The 24200-nt window shown below is 41.4% G+C and overlaps 1 protein-coding gene across 2 annotated transcripts; it reads left to right on the forward strand.

The window, feature by feature from the left end:
• The first annotated feature begins 1394 nt into the window (after positions 1 to 1394).
• Positions 1395 to 23218, forward strand: LOC135247946 (protein HEG-like). 2 transcript variants are annotated; one of them, XM_064321958.1, is made up of 13 exons: positions 1396 to 1631; positions 12613 to 13290; positions 13608 to 13688; positions 15363 to 15473; positions 15704 to 15813; positions 16307 to 16365; positions 16647 to 16789; positions 17347 to 17481; positions 18252 to 18294; positions 18499 to 18536; positions 19061 to 19148; positions 20441 to 20636; positions 21193 to 23218. In XM_064321958.1, exons 1-13 carry the CDS (start codon positions 1571 to 1573, stop codon positions 21298 to 21300), a joined length of 1851 nt encoding a protein of 616 aa, XP_064178028.1. In that variant the 5' UTR covers positions 1396 to 1570; the 3' UTR covers positions 21301 to 23218. The 2 variants fall into 2 exon arrangements, with proteins under 2 accessions (XP_064178029.1, XP_064178028.1); XM_064321959.1 differs by lacking the exon at positions 12613 to 13290 and having other exon boundaries at positions 1395 to 1631.
• Positions 23219 to 24200: the final 982 nt, after the last annotated feature.

A 24200-nucleotide genomic window follows, 5' to 3' on the forward strand; every position in this document is an offset into this window, starting at 1 on the left:
CACATCGGGACTTCTTGCTTTCAACAGTCACTTTAACAACACTTTAAATCTGGATTGTATTTACTTGCAGCTAGACAGAGGAACTCTTTCATGTGTGTGTCAGAAAGAACAGAGCAATGCTTTCATTTTACATTTCTGGGTAGAAAAGATTGATTCACAAATGTAGTTGACCCAAACACTGACAGTAGTTTCAGTATTTGTGTCCACTCCTTTTATACCTAAACTGCGGCCATGCAAGATAATGCAAATCTGACACAAAAGAGCATGGAATCTAACTGGATATTTCTCAGTCCACACCTGGGCTAACTGCACCAACACAAAGAAGTGATTTATGATCATAAAACTATACAAAATAAGTGCTGGCTAGCTAGTTAGCCAGCTGCCTTTACAATATCTTGCTAAAAAAGAGGAGGGAGCATGCATATACAGGACAACACCATAATCTATTACAGACAAAAATGTAGATCTGACTAAATTCTTAAGGAGAAACTATTCTTTCTTAAAATGAAACTAAAAACCCCATTTCAGTTTTTAAGTTTTCAGTATGTAAATGCCATCTTATCATCCATATGCCAAGATAGGATATTAATAGGAAGGAATTATTTACAATTTGTTTTCACCTAAGCTCAACGTGGTGAGACTTTGTACAGACTCTATGCAACCTTTGGTCAATATAAATTTAGTTGTTTGTATATTCAAGACTAACTTCAAATCAAAGAGTGTGGTTTGAAGAGTATGAAAAGCAACTTGGCGGTCACTAACAGCTTGATTCAAGGGAGGAAATAACTGTATAGATGACTATGTCATCTGCATTTAAGTGAAGCATTGCTGGATGGATACCCTTCCCTAAATCATTTATAAAAATAGAAAATAAAACAGATACTAAAATGTAGCCTTGAGAAACACCTGTAGTGATCTCTAAAAATTCAGCCTTGTGGTTCTTCGCATGAACACATTGTATTCTGTGTGGTAAATCATTTTTGAACCAGCCTACTGTATTTTCACTAAGGCCGATGCAGTTTAGTCTTTGTAAAAGCAGGCTAATGCATGATCCACAGAGTCAAACGCTATGGAACGGTCAACAGACGTGTGGTGCGCAGTACAGCCTCTTATCAAGGGATGTAACGAAGTCGTTGGTTACAAGCATGACTGCCGTAAAAGTACACATCCTGACCTAAGGTCGGACTGTGATCCATTGAGGATATCATTTTCAGTTAAAAATAGCTTCAGTTGTGTATCCGATAGTGACTGAAAGATTTTGGCCAGAATAAATAGGCCGATAATTATTAACATTCATAAAATTCGTAGATTCATCGGGTTGCTGAAGTCTAGACCCTCCCCAGGGAGGAGTGGCTTTTAAGATTACGCCACTATGAGTCCCATATAGCTTTGAGTTCAGAAACACCTGGAGTAGTCACTGGTGAAAAGGGGATACATCAGGCGAGTTTAGCCTGACAGATAAGAACAGCGAAAAGGCACAACTAGGGTTTAACAACAGCGGTATCATTTATTCATTTTAAAACGCAAGCAATACTTTTTTTTTAGGTGTTAAACTTATTAAACTTTAAATATGTTAGTTCATAAACTTGTTTTTTTCTGCTGGCTTGTGGCAACCTGTTTCGGAGAGGCGGGTAAGCGAATTTACATATATCATTAAATACGAAAAAAGCATGGCAGTTTGAGTCTATTCTTAACTGCACTGTTTAGCCTAACGAGCTGATTATTAATGTTCCCTTATTATAAAGATGTATGCGCTTGGAGGAAAGCAGCATTTTAAAATAACCAGATAATCAGCTAGTATGAGATTACATTTGTTTCGATTTCTAAATTAATAATGCAGATGATGATCAAGAGACGGTAGAATTCTTAAATGTTTTAATGTTTCTCAGACTATTCAGACACGGCTTTCGTGATAACGGCTACAGCTGAGCTCTTTAATGACATGTAACTCACAGAAGAGTGACATGAATGGCCTGGTGAAGTATTACTGTAACATTAGGACGGTAGTAGACCCTGTCGCAATTAAACCGTGCGCTTGGTGTGGGTATGTAAGTGTATTTAGAAATATATATCTGTCAAATGCAGAAAACTATTGACACGAACATTATGGTGACACCCTTGGAATATCACTAGACACAAACAACGTAGTTTTCCACTTTGTGGCGGCTGAGTTAGTAATCGCTTTGGTTTATTTGTAAATGCGTCGATTAGCTATTTTCATAGCGGCTGTTGTCCCATTTTTCTATTACTTTGGAATAAAATTATCATAGGAAAAGTTAGATTCGTTATAATTCAAATAATTTACATTTCCATTTGTTGGATTTTTATTATCACCCTGTTCATTAACTTCAGTTCAGCTGTAGTTGTAATGATTGTAATGCCGTATTACTCTAGTATAATGAAATACGTTGGGCACACTTGTGTTTTTTTTTTTTTTTTTTACTGCAGTATTGCTGCAGTTATAATGCGGTTTCACTATATTATGTGCAATACTCATGAAGTAGAACTCTTTTGTACTGCATTTGAACTGCATTTTACTTTAAACTACAGTCTTACTTTTTAAGGGCAAGGTTATCACAATTGTTGTACCTGTGTATTATGTGAAGAAGCATAACCAAAATTGAGAAATTGGAATTTAATGATATAGAAATATTGATTCTGTATCCTGGCTAGGGAGTGGTTAACGCCCATCTCATGACACACTCTCTGGGAAGTGTTCTGTTGAGACAGTGAAACAAATTATCTTGGGACAATTCATAATATCCCCTAATATCCATAATATAGAGGGTGGTTTATGGATAATGTTACCTCACGAATGCCTTGTTTGTTAATGGTCAGTGAGCGAAGTTCGTTTCTTCCTCAAGGCAAAAAATCTGTCAAGTATTAACCAGGTGAATTACACCACAAGGGATTTAGGAAAGGTGTTTTTCATTGTGACTTCAGGTTCAAGTGGTTGTTACCAGTGTCTGTCTTGTCTGCTCCTTTACATCCACTGCATGGAATGATGTCAAAAAAGACATATAGGTTTTGTCCCTTTGTCAGGATTAGTAGAATAGGCTTGTTAGGAGTTAGCTTCTTGGCATTGAACCCCAACTCTCATTGCTGGTGTGTTAGTGTCATGAGTGCTTCATTGTATTTCCAAACAGCTAAAACAGCAGGGCAAACTAAATGTGAGCCATAGCTCTGACTCAGTACTTCCCTGCTGACTTGACTGAGGATGGTCACGTAAGACTAGATGAATGCGCTGACCACAGAAGACAGAATACCCCCCAAGACCAGTCAGAGCTGCTCTAGCATTGTCCAGACCCTGTTTATTAACTTCAGTTCAGCTGTAGTTGTAATGATTGTAATGCCGTATTACTCTAGTATAATGAAATATGTTGGGCACACTTGTTTTTTTTTACTTCAGTATTGCTGCAGTTATAATGCGGTTTCATTATATTATGTGCAATACTCATGAAGTACAACTCTTTACTTCCCTGCTGACTTCACTTAGGATGGTCACGTAAGACTAGATGAATGCGCTGACCATAGAGGACAGAATACCCCCCCAAGACCAGTCAGAGCTGCTCTAGCATTGTCCAGACCCCTCGTATTAACTACTTAAGTGTTTCATAGGCTTTTAAATAAAGGGAGGGGGCCGCTGTGTGCTCCTATGTTGAAATCTATGTTCCTGGCAGATTGACACCGGAAGACTGAAAGCAATTAGTTGGGACACATTCTACAGCCGTAGTTCTGCAGGTTCATTCGGGATTTCACCGCACAATTTTTCCAGACGTTCCTGTGGTTAAGGAGGAAGCTGTGAACCACAACGAGGAGCGAAACTCCAGCATACTTTAGCACTCGCTGATTAGCTCCAGCCTGGCCCTCCTGATAAGCGTGCAATGCCAAAGGTGCACAAATTCCAGCAGGGATGGCCTTGAGAGTTTCTGGAAAAGCCAGTGCTCCCCCAAGGCTTGATGGAGAACAGGAGCATTACAATGCAGAGGCCCCTTGGAAAAGTTAGAGCCCACTTGAAGGCTTGTTTTGAAATGTGGATCTAAAACAAGACCATTGTAAAAAGGGCCCTGCCGTGACTCACTGCAGTGTTGTCTCTCGCACATCCCCCTTTGCAGCTCACTTGTCCCAAACTGCTGCTATTCCAGACGTCAGTGTAGGAGGTGGCAGGTCTCTCAGTTCTGTTTTATGGTCACGTTTAATACTCACTCTGTAATTGGAGTACAAATGCTGACCGTAGGAGGTGTTACAGGATACGATAGTGAGGCTTCTTGAGAGCAGTGTCTGCTTCTGGGAACCATCTGTTCTTTAAGCATTAAGAGCCTCGCACAAGAGATGAATGGGCTCTCTGTGTTCTTTCAAAATTGATGGATGGATAGAATGGTAGAATGCTGCACCCCACGGTTCTGTGTTATCTAAAATGAATGCCCGAGGCTTGTGCTGTGATAAATCTTTTAGGATTTCGTGTACAGTCCAGGAACACTGAAAAATGAGAACCTCTGGAGTCAGAAGTTGTCTGGTTTCTTTTCACTGTGTCAGTACGTGTTGCTGCTGTCGGAGCAAATTGCTTTGACTCTGTGCTGCCCATGTCGCAAGCCAAAACGCAGGTGTGGCTGGTTTCAGAATCTGGTGTTGTCACTGCACCGAGACTAGCGGTTTGCAAAGAACAGCGGTTGGCTGATTTCCATACACAGGATTCGCGGCATGAGATCAGGGAGCTTTGCTTTACAGATTTGACTGTAAAGCAATTTGATCCTGCAAGTTCTTCAAAGCACTTTCTGGAGTGAGAGAATGGGAGACAGATTCCCACTAACTGGGTCATGGGAAATCTCTACCCCCTGTATCTATGCACTGACTAATCTGGGTCCTGTTGGTTAACACTTCCCACATGGAGCCAGGATGTCCAGGCAGTATCAGCTGGTGATATTGAGCAGCACATGCATTGTTTTGCCCTGTGCTAAAGACAAGTGTTTGAGAGTCTGTTGTGGAACACTTAAGAGTTTCCATCACAATTATGTAGGCCCAGGCTGTTTGTGTATTTGCTTTGGGGGAGTGAAGATAGGAGAATAAATAGGGAAATCCTTTATAATATGAAAGGAATTCGTACACACACAGTTTTGCTGCTGGACAAGGGACCCATCTGTCACTTCCCAAATGTAGCTAACTATGCTTGTGAAAATGTGTCACTTTCAATGGAATAGTCAAGCCAGAAGAGGATTTTGCTGAGTTACACTTAAAATACATTCCTATGTCTTCACAAAACAACAGTGAATGCAAAAGTGAAATGAGGCAACAACAAAGGAGAATTTTGGCATTTGTTTAAGTAGCATAATTAATGGTATGGTGATTAAAAATAGGTAATTTTCCTGGTTTTATCCATTACATTATATGTGAAAGTGCTAAAGTACACTTAGTGGTGTTGTCTTACAGGCATGTAGCTTAACTGTGTTCCAGACCTATATTAGGACAGGAGAGTAGGGCTTGCTCCAGGTAAAAATCAGGGCAGTGTTGAGGCAATGTTGTCGCCAGGGTATCATTACATTGTGAAAACATTTGAGTAACATTAAGAATGGGCTGCTAATTGGGCAGAGTTGGGGTTAGTTCCATTTCAGTTGAAGTCATTCAAGATTAATTGCCATTTAATCAACTGAATGAAAAATCTTTGTAGAACATTATTGGCATTTTAGATTAATGGGTATAATTTAATTTCCCATATTGATGAAATTTAGATGGAATTGGCTTTGACAAGAATGGCAGGTCAGGTTTGCTCGTTATATTTAATGACAGTGTTCATCTGCTAAACACCTGGAGTCTTACTGTGTGGATTATTGAAGCTGTACAGTTGGTGAGAATGTGTCTAACAGCAGGGGAGGAAAAATAACACACCTCAGAATGGTGTGAAATAATACATCTCAGAAAGACATGGTAGACCTTTTAGATCAGAGTGACAGATTTGGTATAGCAGTGCTTTGGTGGACAAAGTTGGCACTGAGTCTTCTTAACCGAGTAATGTTTAACCTCACATTGAGATCTGGGCCACTATATTGTCCCAGCACATTAAGCTGTTTCCATGGCAGTCTTTTGCTGGCCTGTACAAACAAAACGTAAATTAGCACAGGCTTACCCCAATATGCTAAAGTGAAAAGGTCAATAAAGATCTTAATGAAGGACTGCTTAATTTGCACTAAATCTATTTACGGTCCCCGCGTAATCACATGGTTTTGACGCAAGGATGCTTGTTCTTGACCCCACGACCTAAGTAGGTGTAAACTTGTAGACCTATCCTATCTCTCTGCGTTCTTTAATTGTGGCTTCAAACTGCCCGATGGGAGACAAACTATCTCTGGAATGCACTCTAATCCTGAGTAAGCAGGACATGTTTCTGTGGCAACTCCAGAAGCTGGCATAAGCCCTGGGTGCATTCATGATTCCTCAGTTCAGGCCTTTTCAAGTCCCATGTGTCTACCCCACAGCTAATTTACACCTTTGAATTAATGCATTTTGTGTTGTAAATTTGGGCATTTGCATATATGGTGATCATATATTTTGTGATTATGTTATTCTTTCTCTAACAAAGTGTTACAAACAACAATTACTATATAGATGATGTGGTCAATTAAAAAAGAAGACTTAGGCCATACATCACTGATGAGCAACATGTAGCTATACAGCTGTGCCAGAGTGAGTGAAAAAGCGTATTGCTGGTGTTAAACGGAAAGGCTGTTATAACGGTTCTTTCTTATTCATCGGTCAAACTGACTCACTGCACTTCTCTGTGTGTATCAGGTCTGACTCCCTAAGGATTATTCTTCCCGAAAGAGTTTCAGAAAAGCCAACTGTGTGGAACTGCTGTGAAGGTCCTTTTTACACTTTGGCCTACTTGGCTGAAACTGGCCCAAGCTTTCCTTTTTTTTTCCTCACAAAGTTTCACAACGCCTCAGAGAATGCTCCTGAAGCACGTTTGGCCCCGTTGCTCACTATTCTCAACCTCTCTTATGACAATACAAAATGCAACACGAGAGTGCTTTGTCATGCACTTGCAACGCAAGCCACAGCACTTACTTTTAAGCCGTGTGCTTTTAATTACAGCTAATCTGGTTTCGTCCTGCAGTCCAAAGACATGCAAGTTAGGGTACTTGCGGGGGGAGGATGGGGGTGTTCACAGGGCTTTGCTGCAAGAGAGCATGCATGCTCAGTCGACCTACCTTGTATAAAAGTTAATAAGTAAATAAATATTATAGTTCAATGGAACTTTGTACTTGATCATATCTATTGTACAAGTTGTCCTTGGCAGAAATTTAACATGCTTTATTGCTTTTGCTTATTGCTTTGCATATAGCAATAATTAGATGCCCGGCCAACTGAAAATTGCTTCCATGGGTGTAATAATTTAGTGGAATAATTAGTTCTCTTCACAACACCTGTTAAGCACATTTCAAATTAGCAGAATCTCCATCTACTGAGCACAGTTCATATTGATATGAAGGGAATGCAACACACGTAACAATTTGTGAAACCCACAAAATAAATGAGACTTAAATTTGAAACCCGCTTTGTGGTTTTCTTGATGTTAGCTGTTCTTGTAAAATGGCTTATCTGGTCTCTGCACAACAGACAGTAAATTTAGCTTTTATTTAAATCCTAACTCACAAAATCCTGAGCTGTTATGATGTGTAAATACTGTAGAACTTTTGCTCTGCAGTATTGTGTGGCTGCATTACACCACTAGAAGCAGAATAAAAATCCTAAGGTTGCAGCAATATGCGCAAAATGGTGGTGCCTTCTTACAACCAAACATCTTCTTATTGATCTGAGAACCTAAACTAATCTTGTGCACCTGTTGACTCACAAAAGCAGGAAACCTGTTAAGGTGTAATTTATCACATTGGCATGGGTTTGACTGACACATACCAGAACATTATGTGACAGTTATAGTTGTCTACCTGCCAGAGCTTGCATGGTCTGGGGCAAGGGTGTATTTACTGTGAGAACACATGGCAGTACGATGTGTGTGCATGTCTGTGCAGTGCTATTTGTGGTTACACCGAATGACACTTCGATCCGTAGGCTGTGGATTTGGAAAGAGGAAAGCACCACTGCTTCTACCTTAATAGAAGATTTATTCTCAACAAGCTAAATACTCCTCTTGTAATCTTGTCCTGAGCTACGTCGCTATGTCGAAGCGACATAGCTCAGGAGGTAAGACCGATTGTCTGGCAGTCAGAGGGTTGCCGGTTCAAACCCCGCCCTGGGCGTGTCGAAGTGTCCTTGAGCAAGACACCTAACTGCTCTGGCGAATGAGAGGCATCAATTGTAAAGCGCTTTGGATAAAAGCGCTATATAAATGCAGTCTATTTACTTTTGATATTAATTAGGACATTTAATGGAGAATGGTTTTGGGTTTTGCAATGTAACATCAGGAGAGTGTTCAGTTCTTTGAATTGAGGACCATGGTTATATATTCAATTCATTTATACACCTGAATATTTCACTGAAGCAATTGAAGTTAAAAACCTTGTTCAAGACTATAATGGCAGTTCCTCACTTAAGAATCTAACTTAAAACTTTGGAGTTGCAGGCCCAGTTCCCTAACCATTATGGTACACAGATGCTCCTCTTGAAGTTGTGCCTGATTTTCAATGGGCCATCTCGTATTAGAAACCTGACGCCCATTTAAGGCATGGCCCACAGGAATCTGTTCCCGCATCCTTTTTTTAAAATTTTTTTACAAACGCGACACAAAAGGACCTTGCAGGTCCACTCCCGTGAGTGGGGAAGTAGGGGGGAATCGGACAAGTCTGAATAGGCGTCTTTCAGGTTCCCTTGTGAATGTTTGGCCCCTGCCAGAAGGTGCGTCATCACCGCAGACAGGACCTGAATGCAGACCTGACTGTGGCATTGTTGAATGCACACTGCTGCAAGGAATGATTCATTTTTTAAACAAAACCAATATGGAGTCACGTGCTGAAAAAAAGTTATTTGTATAGTTTTTTCTTCACTGTTTGAGAGCCACCGTTAAAGATCTTTTTTTCTGGCTGAATGAAAAAGTGAAAATGGAGGTGTGGACATAGTATAAGATTCCCCTAGTTTAAACATTTGACTAGAGATGGTATCTTGGATAATGGAATGTGTCAAGGGGAGTGAATACTTAAAATGTGGATATAAGCAGCTTAGTGCTTAAGGCACATCTTGATTTTTTTTATAGGATTCTGCTCAGGGTAAATTGTGGTTCCAGAGCATGGATACTTTCTCCAATTAAACAGGACATCATATTTCTCTATCCGTCTTGTTGATGCACATTTGTTCTTGTTTGTTACCAGATGTTGATATATCAACACAACAGTGCAAATGCATAAGGGGCGAAAAAGCCATTGACTTGACATAGCATGGACCTATAGTATAAATGGTCTGTAAACTAATATTAAAATTTAATTGTGCCTATGAATTTGAGAGCATGCAGCTGTGGAGAGAATGTGAATTAGCAATGGTTAAATCACAGTTTAATTTTGTGCCCCTTTGCTTGGGGCCATTGGTCTGTGGGACTCCTCAGCAGTTTATGCATGAGGAAGCATGAACACAACTGTGAGTGCTGATAGGCTAATCTCAGCTGTAAGCTTATTCTTTAAACTTCTGTCAACTGGACCACTGAACACAAGTGTGGTTGGTCAGGAGGAGGGACATTGCACAGTGAGGTGCACAACCCAGTTGTTTATGTGATACCAATATATTTAAAAAATGTAAAAATATATATTTTTTTAATAAGGAAAATAATGACCAACCTTTTCACAGAGCGGTAAGTGCTGTATTGGCAGTAATCCTGCAATTGAACAAAGCAGAAACCTATGGAGTGAATATAGGAAAGGGCCACTGGTCATTCCCCCCTCACTGTTTGTCATTGTGTCCACACGGTGATCTGATTTTTGGTTAGGTTTCCATGACAACATCAGTGTCAGTGGTGGTTAACCATTGCTCAGCAGCATGGTGATCCTCAGGGAGGCTCCCATTTCAGTCCCGAAGCCTTGCAGTGCATTGCCATGGAGGCGGGACTTCAGCTGCCTCTTCAACCATATATGGTTTCCTTCTTCAAGCCGTCTTTGTGTTTTTGAGCTATACTTTCCCCACCATCCCTCATCATGAATATAGACTGAAAGCCATTGACTCCCATCTCTTGGCATTGAGGATTCTTATATGTTATATGGGATATTTATTTTAATTGAAAAGCCGTTTGGGGTTGGAGTGTGAGTCATAGAATAGAGGACGCTGGTTTAAGCATAAGGTCTGCTTAAGCCTTCCTGTTATTTTTATGTCCTGCACTCAAGTCTCCTGAAATAAGAGCTCAGCCCAGCCCAGGCCGGTCCCACCAGTGGAGAGCTTCATCAGCTTGGTAGTTGGGCGGGGGTGTGGGGGCAGTCTCTGATAAAGAGGAGGTGTGGATTACCTGGCACCAGTGGCCTCTACAGCCTCGGGCCTCCCTCCTCTACCATTCGGGCTTTGATGTCAAGTCAGGTGCTACGTGGCCCATCATTGCCCTCACCTTGAGGAAATGGGCAGCGGAGGCCTTGTTGGCTCAGGGCTTTTATTTTTCCTTTTCACCGTATTTGCTTTGTCTGCCCTTTCCACCCCGCCGCCTTTTATTGCCGAGCCTGCTCGCTGACGCCAGCCAGTATCAGCTCTCTGGCAACCCGGAGGCATTACAGGCTTTGAAAAGTCAGTTGAGCACAGTGATTTTGCTCGGTCTGAGAGAAGTGCGGAAAGGCAGCCTCCAAACTCATTTCTCTGCGTCATGAAAATCAACACAGTTATCTTGCCCTGGAGGAGTTCCCAGGCCCTCCCAATGAATACAGAGGTGTTTGAAGCCACTCCTTATTGGGTTGTGTTCTTTGTATCCATCGAAGACCAAACCCAAGATTTATTTTCCGCCAGCGCTAGTTCTTATACTTGGTTTATCCAGTCCACCCCGGAGTGTGTTTGTGAGTTAAGGCTTATTCGACGATGGTAGAATGTTTCTGGCATCAATTTAATTTAATCAGTCAATTTACAGCAAAGTATGTTTTAATCCATTTGTCGCCATTATAAAATATAGTTTATTTAACAAGCAATAAAGCCACGTAGTTACACAGCTTAAACTGCAATAGACTGTTACTGGTAACAAATACGCTGTTTATCGCTCACATTTTATATTTGCATGGAGTCTGTAGCTGGTTTTATGTTGCTGTGCTATACTCAGTGGGAACATGCTTAGCAGTATTTCTTGGACCCCGCGCCGTCCTCAAATCTGGCAGAACGCAGTACAGCGAATGAAACTGTATCCCACTGCTTCCAGCGGCACAGGCTTGTCTGTTCATTGTGGCGCTCGGGATCATGTTTACTCCAGGGAAGGATCTTTATCAGGTTGGGACTGGCCCCCGAGAGCAGCCCAAAGAAAGCCTCATTCTTAACCACACTACCGTTTCCCTTTCCTCGGAGCACAACTTCCACTTGGTGAATGGGGGGAAGGGGGTTGTGGTTATCAGGTGGCTTTCTGATGACAGGTCCATGGGGGTTGGAGTTCCAGTGCCTCTCTATGCTGTACGTTAAGGGACTTCAACATTGCCCACAGGGAGCAGATATGTAGCTTTGTCTCATGAAGTGTCCTAAATCTTTTCTTCCTAAGATTCAGATATTGTTTGCTCACTTTGCTGAGTGGTTACCCATTTTGCTTAACTCTTTTACGGCAAATCTTTTGGTTGAGATTAGGATTGTGCCTCGCCAATATAATTCTCCTTTTGTATTTTGTGCTGTATGAGGCGATGATCTGAACTATTTATGAAAAGCATATTGAATGTGGGAATTCAGGGTACAGGTTCAGGACCTCCTCTGTTTCCAATCCTCACTTTATTACACAGTAAGAAAAGGTGCACTCAAAACTTGTGTTGCAAATGATGTCATTCCCGGTTAGTAAGTGCTTTTGTTTTAAATTTGACCTCTCCTCAGCCTACACCATTGCGTCTGTGTTGTTCTTTTAGCAATGCACACAATTGTTTTAGGGATGTTGGCTTTTACCTGATACTAAAACTCAATTTTTTCCCCTCTTAATACATTTTGTCGGGAGTTAATGCAGGATTAGAGAAACAGGTTTGCTTTGTTGTCCTGCCTATTTTATCCCCAGGAGATCTTTTTTTGTAGTGGGGCTGTGTTTATGGGGGTTCTTATCAGGTGTGTTGAGCGGAGAAGCATTGTTTGTCCAGGGCAGAGTCAGATGACTGTGGGAGTACCCACAGCTGAAAGAGTGATAGTGGATGAGCAGGGAGGAGCTTGTTCTTCCAGCACACTGCAGCCTGTAACCCCTCTTTTTCTGCCTGCTGAGGGCTGGCTTCCTGACTGAAGCCTCTTTAGCCAGTAATAGTGAACACTAATACTCCTGTACTGTATAATACATACCATTGGGATATCTAATGAAAGTGAGAGGCCAGTTTCTAATTTTAGACTTCGTCACTCGGCCTTCTCAGTCTTCTGTCAGTCTGTTTTTCAATGTACCTGCTTCTAGTGTGTAACTTGTACATAATTTTCGAGGCATGTGATATGACCCAGAATATTTGTGTTATCATCGTAAATGTATGCTTGTTTCCCCTGCAGCTGAAACGATAAACACCCAACCACCAACAACAACATTAAAGACGGACACAACCGAGAGCAGCACTGCTACCTCCACATCCCCACTTACATCTACCACCCAGACCCCGGCGGATACGTCGACCACGTCTAAAACCAGTGAAATAACAACTACTCCAGGCCAAGAAAGCTCCAGTACAACATCAAGCACCACTGTAACCGAGAGCAGCACTGCTACGTCCACATCCACACCTACATCTACCACCCAAACCCCGGCAGATACGTTAACCACGTCTAAACCCAGTGAAATAACAACTACTCCAGGCCAAGAAAGCTCCACTACAACATCAAGCACCATTGTAACCGAGAGCAGCACTGCTACGTCCACATCCCCACCTACATCTACCACCCAAACCCCGGCGGATACGTCGACTACGTCTAAACCCAGTGAAATAACAACTACTCCAGGCCAAGAAAGCTCCACTACAACATCAAGCACCACTGTAACCGAGAGCAGCACTGCTACGTCCACATCCACACCTACATCTACCACCCAAACCCCGGCGGATACGTCAACCACGTCTAAACCCAGTGAAATAACAACTACTCCAGGCCAAGATAGCTCCACTACAACATCAAGCACCACTGTAACCGGGAGCAGCACTGCTACGTCCACATCCCTACCTACATCTACCACAACAGGTAATGAAAGTACGGTAACCAGCTCACCAACACCCTCTTCGACCCTTTCCACAAGTCCTGCCACAAGTCTACCAACATCTAATGGTATGCATGCCCCCAAAGCTTTTCTTTGACTGTCCATGCACCATCTGATCATGGCTTTATTTCATCAGTAATGGAGCACTTTTGCAGATCAGTTTTTCAGTCTCCCTGGCTGATCTGCCTCCATTGCCTTTCTTTCCTAGCTGCCTCAACTAATCTGATTAGTTGATTTGTTTCTGACTAAATTGCTTTAATGAAATGATTTAACATTTGATCTACAATTACAATCACTTCAGGAACAGAGACGACCAACAACACCACGCCAGGAGAGCCGAGCACTACCACAACTACTGTCCCCACCACCACTAAGCCACCAGGTATGTTCTCAAAAAACTCAATGTACAGCTATTTTAGATATAAACAATGCAATAAACTGTATGCAGTATCAATGAAGTATGACAAAAACTGGATATTTTGTGAAGGGATATATATTAGGGGTGGATGGAGATGCCACTATGTGTATTTGTATCTGTATTCGTTCAGCCAATATAATAATTTGTATTCGGATGAAAAATGGAAACGGGCGTGGCTAAAAGTGGAAGTATGTGCGGTTTTACCCAAAGCTGTATCAAATGCCAAAAATACCTGATTTTACCATTATAATCTCTGCCACAGCTATTGTTGAGATATTAAAGCATGGTCGTACAATGACATCATTAGTAATCTAGTTTAACAACAGGCAATTAGCTTTTTAAATCTGTGCTTAACAAACAATTGCCTATATGTAACATAGCTATAACTGGCTTTTATAACACTGAGGTAAAGAAACAGTCAAATCAAGTTTCAAACATAGACAAAATGTTTTTATAAATAAAAATATAGTTACTCATCATTACTCTGAACTGCAGAGTACAAACTGCATAAACCACACCACCACCTCTACCTGAGGGACACTAAAGTCAATTATAAACTGAAAAAAATCTTTTACGCACAGACATATCCAGCATTACAGTATTTCTGCAGCAGCAATGACCTAATTTCATAAAGAATACAAAACCATGTTAAAAACTATTTTCTTGACATAATGGACACAACTGAACTAATTTCAACATTTGAATTTCTGAACGATAGCGGTTTTGATATATAGGCTAATGCAAAATGCGTCATAGTCATATTACGGCAACACTGAGAAAAGCGCAAAAATGTGCGTGACAAAACACAAAATGGTAATTTTCTTGGAGTGCACTTTTACATGGTATGAATACCGTCGCTCTCCTCTTAACAATTCTGTGAAGAACGCGCAGCTTTGGTGGTTTGCTAGGATGGCACGCACACAGATCGGTTACATTTCACCCAGTCGTCATGTAGCTGCTCCATTCACAACTTGTTATCAAAGCATTGGTCATTCAGTTGCAGAAAAGTGTGCTGGAGTAGACAGCGACACGTTCGCACCTGGGTGAAAGCACCACGTTATCCATTGTTGGTACAAAAAAATGTACAAACTGCCTGTGATGTATACTGACTCGATTAAAAAAAAATAAAAAGCAGTTATTTTAAGCCCAAATATTTAGGAAAGTCGTGGAAAGAGGAGGATATAGCATTTACAGTGTTGGAGTAATTTAAATTTGAAAGCGTAGCTCTGGCCTATCAAGTGTTATGGGAAACTCTCACTCGCTGTCTCTCAGCAGGTGTGTGTGTGTGTGTGTGTGTGTGTGTGTATGTCTAATTGAGAAACTTGGTGCTGACTTCTGAGCGAATCACATCAAAGAGATGGAGAAAAAAGATCAGAATCCAATTAACATTGGCCAAATTCGGGAGGAGACAAGATTCGGAGAGAACGCATTATTTGAGTGTTGCCGAATATGCATTTGTATTCAGCACCATCCCTAATATATATATATATATATATATATATGTGTGTGTGTGTGTGTGTGTGTGTACTCTATACATACACAGGTTATTGTCCTTAAATCACCACTATCACGGTGGAAAACAACCTACTTAATGCTAAGCACTTAATGAATAGACTGCTGATTTTTTCTCATTTGCAGCCTGCAGCTCGAATCCTTGTCCCTTTGACAGCATCTGTGTTGAATTGTTTGATGGATTCACCTGCCAGTGTTTTGCTGGGTCATTCCTCTTTGAAGGCAGCTGTAGGAAAGGTAGGGCCTTCGCGTCTCAGGCGGCACTATGAATTATACGTGGGTTGTTATTCTTGTGGCTTGGAGTTTTCTGCAACAAGCATTGATAAACATCTACTAGATGATAAAACTGGAATTGCTTCTTGTATTTTGAACATTTTTTTAATACACGGCAGTACATTTTATTCTAGTTTTTGTCTGCTTGAGCATGGCAAACGGATCACGGCACCCTGTACTTCTTTCAATTTCAGCGAAGGTCTTTGCTGGCGACTTGCGTCTCACGGACCAGCTGTTTGAGGAGGGAATGAAGGACACCGGGTCCAAAATATTTCTGGAAACGGCCACAAATATACAAACTGCGGTAAGGGGACATGCTTTTCCAGGAAGGCACCATAAAAGCTGCTGTGTGTGTGTGTGTGTGTGTGTGTGTGAGTGTGACTTTTAGAGAGAGTATTTATTCCTTAGCACAATTTATATACTGTACATAGCACCTTATAGACCATTGTGTAACTCACCCACATGTCTTCAGTTACTTGTACTGAAAGCAGAATATGAAGTGTCTTGTAGGCAAAGGGTTAAATAACTGACCCCCTAGTGAGGAATTGCTTTTATACTCGAGGAGATCATACAACCTTAATTGCTTCAATGAATATTCAGCTGTCTAGATGAATAGTAAGTAGAGGGGAGCTATGCACAGTAATTTGTCCTGACTAAAGGTGATGGCTAAGCAACAATCATAGTATTCATTATGGCATCCAGAATTTGAAGGGGCACAGCCTCTTTGGGGAATTGTTGAGAAGCGGTAACATACCAGTGAAATAACACACCTTCTTGTATGCTTGCTATGTTTTTAGCTGAAAGCGGCATTGGGCAACGATTCAAATTATATTGAATCCAAAGTCCTGCAACTCAGGTGAGTGGAAAGGTTGTATATTTATTGGTTCTTTCTTACTGTTTGCCGCAACAAAATGAACGCGGCACCATTCGGGATTACTGCCATTGACTTTAAGCGTACAATCTTTTTCCTGGATGCTCTTTGTGTTTTTATTTGCTTGTATTTTACTTGTTATTACACTTGACATTAATATGCTGAACTCCTTCATGAAGTGAGGCAAGATGTTCAGTGTTCTTTCAGGGAAAGGCTCTGAGCAGTGAAAGCAGGGGTTGAACTGATTGCCTCTTTTTGTGCTGTAGAAATGGCAGCATAATCGCAACTGTGGACAACATTTACAAAACCACGTCCACTTTGACCCCGACGTCCTTTGACACTGCCTTCAACAAGTCAGTCCAACAGTGTGGAAACGACTGTGCGATACTACAAAAATCCACGTTCTCAAGTATGGTTCTCATACATCTTTGTTCATTTGAAACCTTTAAACTGTATGTATTACTTCTGTGTATGCCAGGTGTCTGCATGTCAGTCACAGTCCATCTGAGCTTGTTATGAGAGGCTAAATCAATGGCAACCCCGTTCCTGGAGATTTACCATCCTGTTGGTTTTTATTTCAACCCTAATGTGGTGCGCCTGATTCTACTAATTAGCTGCTCAGTGAGATCTCTAGCATTGAATGAGGTGTGCTTTGTTAGGGTTTGGAGTGAAAAGCAGCGAAAAGTTGCTACATTGTTTATCTTAGTCATATTTGTTACATTGTTGTTCTCCTCAGTGTGTCACTGTAAAAGAGAGCTTTCCTCTCAGTTGGCCCCTGGTTAAAAAAGATCTCTATCTATCTGTCTGTCTGTCTGTCTGCCTATCTATGTATCTATCTATCTATCTATCTACCTGTGTTGTCACATGACAGATTTTGGTGTACACTGACACTTTGAGACAGATAGAGGTATTGGAATGGTTACAATAGACTGACTGGCTTGTCCTCCTCTCTCGCACTGTCCACAGAAGTTGACCTATGCATGCAGAAACCAGCTCCTTGTGATGTGGATACAACAACCTGTAAAAATAATGATGGCAACTTGAACTGTGTATGCAAGCCTGGCTACATCAGGTCAACATTCTCGAGCAGAAGCTGCTCAGGTCAGTGAGTGGAAGTGGGCATTTACCATGTTATCTTTGTGTGTCCCAGCATTGTGTTCAATGGGTGTGTGTGTGTGTGTGTATGTGTGTGTGCGTGTGAGAGAGATAGAGAGAGAGAGAGAGAGCGAACAAGAAATCATGAGACAGAGAGCAAGGTTAGTGTCAAGTGTTCCACCAGTACTAGTAGTCCATGGACTCAGCACCCCAACTCATTTATTTATGAGTTTATGTTATTCTTTTGAGACCAGCGTTTCTATGGATACACTCTAAAGAATGGCTGTTTCCTGCTGGTGAATGGATGGGTGTTGTTGCGGAGACCCAAACAAAAAGCCTCCTTTTAGATAGCCTCTTTCCTGGGTTCCCGGACTCTCCCTCTGCCACGCAGAGCCGCTGGTCTCTCTCCCAGTCACCACGGTGCAGAGCAAAACAGTCACTTTCCCCCGTCCTTATTTTATTAAACCTGGCTAATTTCACAACAAGACCCTGGCGTGCGTTGGTATGACTGTTTGTTCTCATAAAGCATCAAGATCGGAAAGATTTGAATTCTGACGGCTGTGGGTTCCACCGAAAGGGCCAATAATTACATGATGGGTAGCTTATTGGCAGAGCACTCTGAAAGTGAGGCTTAGACCGGTGGCAGATTTGGTCTGGAATGTGTGGGGTGGGGTGGGGTGGATGATGGAATGTATATCTCGGCTGGTCAGTCTGGTCTGTCCAGCTCTGGTCTGTCCAGCTCTCCTCTTCTAACAGCTTCATCCTCATGCCCACAGCTTGCCCCAGTGGACAGAAAATAGAGAAAGGCATGTGTGTCCCGTGAGTACCATTATTCTGTCTGAAAGTTTGTGTAGTTTTTGCATTTTACTCATTGGCACCACCCAACGCCATCAGAATGTAACTTCATATGGTATTTGAAGTTTGTGCGTAGATCTCCCACCACATTTTAACAGTCAAACCTGTTTTAGGTTTGTATGGTCCTGATGGTGTGTAATGTAACCCAAAGTACCGTTTCCATTTTAGATGTTCATTTGGCTACTCAGGATTTAACTGCAATGACTGTAAGTATTGTTGGAACTTGTCTATACCCACTGTATAAAACTCTGTTATTGTTGTTTCTCTGTTATAGCAATTAAGCATAAATACTAATTATTTAAATGTAAAATGTTCCCAGAATCATGGAGAATATTAGTCCATATGGGCTAGCAGTTGGGAGGTTAATTTGAGTAAAGCATAGTGTTGGAGGAGTAAGGCTTCATGACCCCCGAAATGGGCGGAACGAACGCATGCTGTCTAATTCAGCTATTTTAAGCGCTTGCAGTATTTTTGGCACACAGAGAAAAAGCACTTCGCAGGTTTATGTGAGTTAGTGACAGGCTGCCTGTCATATCTCCACCCACAGTGGCATTCGTGAAGCCTCACATTCCGGTCAGTCTTGATAACAACTAATTAACGACTAATTACAGGCGGTATGCTCTTAGCGGCACAGCTTCCTGTTTCTAAGTGCAGCTGCTGTGAGTGATTTTGGTCTGTATTTGAGTATTTCTCCCTCGCTCTGACCTCTGTTGCTGTGTGCTCTCTGTAGCGAACCTGTTGGCTGTTGTGGTGATCTCCTGTGTACTGGGCGCACTGCTGCTTATCACGCTGCTGGCATTTACCATCTACGGCTGCAGGTGAGCTGGCGGCCCAGAATGACAGGCACCTCACAGACACCTCACTGTACGTTACATTACATTACATTATATTTATTTGGCAGACGCTTTTATCAAAAGCGACGTTAAAAAAAAGTGCATTTCAGGGTCATGGACAACTGCAAAACAAAGGTTCAATAAGATACAATACTTATTTTGTACAGCTATTTCTAGCCAAGAACACAGTTTAGTTCACACAGTGAACACTATTCTGACCTAACCTCTGCAAAGCCAACTAGGCAGAAGAACAAGGTACAGTATTAGGACAAGTACAAATTACCAAAAAGTGCTGGGATAGGGGAACATGTAACGAGTGTCATGAAAGGGGGGGGGGGTGGATTTAGAGTGAAATATACAGAGTGGCGGTAGTTAGTCCAGGTATAGTCTGAAGAGATGAGTCTTCAGAGCACGGCGGAAGATGGGTAGTGAGGGAGAGGTTCGAAGAGGGACAGGAAGTTCATTCCACCACTGGGGAGCTAGGGTGGAGAAGCTCTGTGATCCCTCTGCTCAGGCGGGAGGGAGTACAAGGCGCCCTGCTGCTGCAGAGCGGAGTGGTCGAGCAGGCGTATAGGATCGAATCATGTCCTGCAAGTAGATAGGGGCTGTCCTGTTGACTGCAGTGTAGGCGAGGGTCAAGGCTTTGAACTGGATCCTGGCAGCAACCGGTAGCCAGTGGAGTGATCGCAGCAGAGGAGTGACGTGGGAGAATTTGGGAAGGTTGTAGATGAGTGAGGCAGCGGTGTTTTGAATCGTCTGTAGTGGCTATACAGACACACGATTCCTTCTAAACACGTGCAACTCTGCCTGTACCTGCCTGTACCTATAGCTGGTCTGTGTGCCTACAGTAGCTCTTACACCTCCTGTTTCTCCTTACACAGAATCGTAGAACAGTATGTTTGACTCACAGGATGTTAGTGCACCAGAATAGTGCTGCCATTTTACAGTGCAGCATGTGCAAAAACTACTACACCTAGTGTAAAATCAAGGTTAATGCCAACAATTAAGATTAAGTGTTATCTAATGATCATGCAGAATTTCTACCTGAACCCAGTGAAATCCCATATGGAAATAGCTCTTTGTACCCACACCCTATCATGCCTCAGGTCTAAAGACCCTTACATATGCACAGCCCAGTGTCCCCTACATACAGTTTGATGCCCCACAGCTACAGTGTCAGGGCCCCTATTTTAGCCCATGAACAACTGAATCACAGTCCTCTCAGACCTGTGAGCAGACATTGTACAGAGCCTCTAACTCTCAGCTTGTGTTTCCAGGACGAAACCAAAAGACTACAGCAGTCCTTACCCCCCCGCTCAGGAGACCAGGACCACTTGGACCAATTCCAATGTACCCAAGATCCCGCGGGCCAGCGCCAATATAAATGCCCAGTGGGACTCGCCCAATCTGGAGATGATGGAGAGTGGCAGCACGCGGGCCCTGGTGGCCAAGGATCGTCCTGGAAACGGAGTGGTAAGTAAAAACGCGGGCGGGCGCCACGCCCTGCTCTCCCTTTTCTCCCCTTCAGCAGCGCACCTGCTGCTCCAGTCACTGTGGCCTGGATGAAGCCAGGTCTTTGTCTGGGTCCGCCCGTCGTTTCCCAGCGGAGCTGGGAAGCATGTGATTAGGGTTCGTTATCTCCTGGGAGTGATTTGTTTGGCCCTTTTTCAGGGCAGCCCTGCAGGTATAGGCATGACATGAGACCCACCTGCTGTATTTTCGATGTTCATTGTACTTTGACCTAGCGATAGAGGATAACTTTTCCTTGCGTAACCATTAGTGACACACACATGCATTCACACGCACGCCCGTGGACACACGTACCCACACGCACATACACACGCATACACACACACACACACACACACACACGCATTCACAAGCATGGACACACACTCACACACACACACACACACACACACACAACCGTGCACAGCCACACACATGTTGCCTCTTTGCTCAGTCAGTCGCTGTTGTACCACGAGTGGCGTGAAGCTTTACGAGGCCCATCATGTGCTGTGCTTTTCAGATGGGCCCTTACAGCGGCATGAAGACCTTCGCAGGCAGCGAGCCGTCGCCCTACTACGGCCGGGACAATCCACGCTTTATCGGCGATTACGAGCGTGGAACCAGATAGGACCAGCAGCAAAAGAAAACAGCGTCTCTATCTCTTTCAATTTCACTCCGAGATATCTTGCGCTGTAAACATGGCCTCCCAAACAAACCCAGCCCACTACCACTGGTTCATGGTGCTTCAGTTTGATATCCAATGTGCATTTTTTTTTTTTGCAAAAGAAAAATTTCGGGTTAAATTATTTCCTCCTTTTTATTTAATTTTTACATTATTTATGACGGCAACAACGCTGGGTTAGAATCTGAATGGCAGGATGTACACATAAACTACTATGGAATAAAATATTACAAAATATAAAATTTAATAATAAGTCATTGAGATTCCTCAGTTCTAAAAATATTGTAGGGTTATATACTATTATATAGACTGATGGGGAAACGTTTGACAGTACAATGGACAGTTGTTTTTAAAGCATGGTTATCTTTAATAAGACATTAAGCCATGACTTATTGAAATGATAATTTCTCTCTGGGTAAGTTATGGTGAAAGACAATGAACTGCAGTTCTGTCTTGTAATCATTTAACACATTTCACCCAGTTTTGAGATACATACTGTACTGAGGAATCAGTGTTAAGATGTAATGTGCATGGTATCCAACAGATGTCACTGTTTCCAAGCACACTCACGCACGACTGGGAGTTCTTTCACACTCTTAATTTTTATGCACACTTGTACTCTGTGGGCAAGAGATAGGGGTTCAGAAATTCTCTTGTGAATTGAAGCTGTTTTTGATTGTGGTTTTTGTTTGAACAATCATGTCTATTTATACAAGGATTATCCATCAGAAGCTGATATTAATTTTGTTAAAATATAACATTACCTTTGTGCACACCAAGTCATTCCTAATTATAACAAAGGCTTTTGGTTAATGTTAGGTTACATTTTGTTCATTATACAGTACCTGAAACTATTTTATGTGAAATGCACAGGTAAGTTTTAAGATGTAATGGCAATAACAAATGATGAATTTCTTAGCTGTGAACCTTATAATTGAATGGATTTTGTAATTTTTCTCATTGTACAGATAGACTTTTTAATGAAAAAATTCAGGTCTGACTGTTTGGTAACATCTGCGTTATAGGACCAGCCCCATAACCACAGTACCACATATTTATTAAAATGGGTTTACACATTTTTATTTTTTTTCACAATTATTATCAAGTTATTCACCGTTTCAAATAGCCAAAAAGATTTCAAACTACCAAAAGATGTAAACTCTCTATCTGTTTTTCTTGTTTACCAGCCACCATGATGGATACTTTGGTTTCATAGATTACTAAAGCATCTGAAATAAACGTATTTATTAATAAATCTAAATTGCCTCACAAGGTAAAGCTAGTGAAGTGGAATAGGAGTGGAATGATTGAATTTACTTTCATGACTGCACATATGCTGATTTATGTTATTGTTTCCAAATTACTTTATGGATTTATGTTCTGTTTTTGAGTCTCAAAGTTCACAACAACAAATTTTTAATTATTTTTTCTATACGGGCTGGAACCCAGGAATAATAGTTTGGGAGGATATATTATAATTAATGAGGCATAGTGTGTTGAGTGAAGGGATCGTGGGTTATGAGAGTGTCTCCCAGTTTTGCGTTTTTGAAATTTATCAACTGTTCATGCCATTTGTCTTCGCTCATTTCAAAAATAACGGGCATAATGCCAAAATCAAGCTTTTGATAATCCGTGTATTTCAATGTGCCAATATTATGCATTATATATTACAGTGAATGTGTTCAAATGTCACCATAGGTTTTAGTCATATGTATATAACATGTAATGAGTGCTTAAAATGATAAACTTTTTTTTCAAAATTTTCTAATTGTACATAATTTTGTAAAAGGAAACAGAAAAGGTTTTTTTTACACAGAAGGGCATGAGTTGGGAATGAACACTGAAATAAATTAATTTAAACATACAGCTGGCATCTGAGTGTTTTTGTGACTGTGATATGCATGCACTGTGTATGTAAAAAGACTACTTTTATAATGAACAAATTGATGGACTTTAACTGCAAATCCTGATAAGTTGACTTTATTAAAAAAATCAATAGATAGATAGATAGATAAAGACTAGGCTTGCTACATTACTGCATGAATGCTACATAATTTGAGTTCTTGAGAGATGACAGCTCTACAAAATTTCAAATCAATTGTTAAAAAAAGAATTTTAGGCTGATGTCCTGCATTTCCTGATATAAACTTCTCCGATTTTATGACTTCACATCCAAGTTCTGATGCAGACAGGAAACCTAAATAAGTTATTCACTTATAAAATTTGATGGCTAACACTATCTTTACATTATTATATAAAAAACAGCCATCAGAGTAACAGGTCCACGTATCTAGGAACATCTGCATCTTTTCCAACAAATACCCAAATGTAAATGTAAATGTGAATTCACAAATGTGAATTTCAATATGAAATGCTCCTCACTATACAAGCTCAGTTAAACTAGGAACGATTAACCCGATTAATTTTGTGGATATAAGAAATTGAGTTTGGACGGCATCTTGTATTTTCTGCTGCTGGGTCAGGTACAGTATACTTCTATTTCCAATGAAAAACAGTTGTACTCTGATAAAGACCAAAATAGCTCATTGTGTTGTGCCATTATTTTATTAGTAGAGACCATCTGGGAAAACTGCCAAATATTATTACATTTTAGCTTTTTAAACACCTACTATAGCAGCCCTATGTCTCAGTACTATAGCTGAGAAGTTGTGTCAGAGACACAGCAGTAATAACCCAACTGGGGTTCAAACCTGCATGCTCCCGATCACATGCCCAGCATCTTAACAATACACTGTGCCCGTTTTGGAAATGATGTATTATGTTTATACTGCTCAGTTATTCACTACAAATAACAGCAATGGTGTGTATCAAGGTAAAGGTAGGTG

This window comes from Anguilla rostrata, chromosome 2, assembly GCF_018555375.3.
Source record: "Anguilla rostrata isolate EN2019 chromosome 2, ASM1855537v3, whole genome shotgun sequence".
NCBI lineage: Eukaryota > Metazoa > Chordata > Actinopteri > Anguilliformes > Anguillidae > Anguilla > Anguilla rostrata.

Excerpts from the sequence above, each read along its gene's own strand:
- LOC135247946 (XM_064321958.1), top strand. The coding sequence starts at position 1,571 with ATGTTAGTTCATAAACTTGTTTTTTTCTGCTGGCTTGTGGCAACCTGT. Across the intron at positions 16,366-16,646 it reads TCCAAAGTCCTGCAACTCAG|AAATGGCAGCATAATCGCAA; the intron begins GTGAGTGGAAAG and ends TTTGTGCTGTAG. Across the intron at positions 19,149-20,440 it reads TTTACCATCTACGGCTGCAG|GACGAAACCAAAAGACTACA; the intron begins GTGAGCTGGCGG and ends TTGTGTTTCCAG.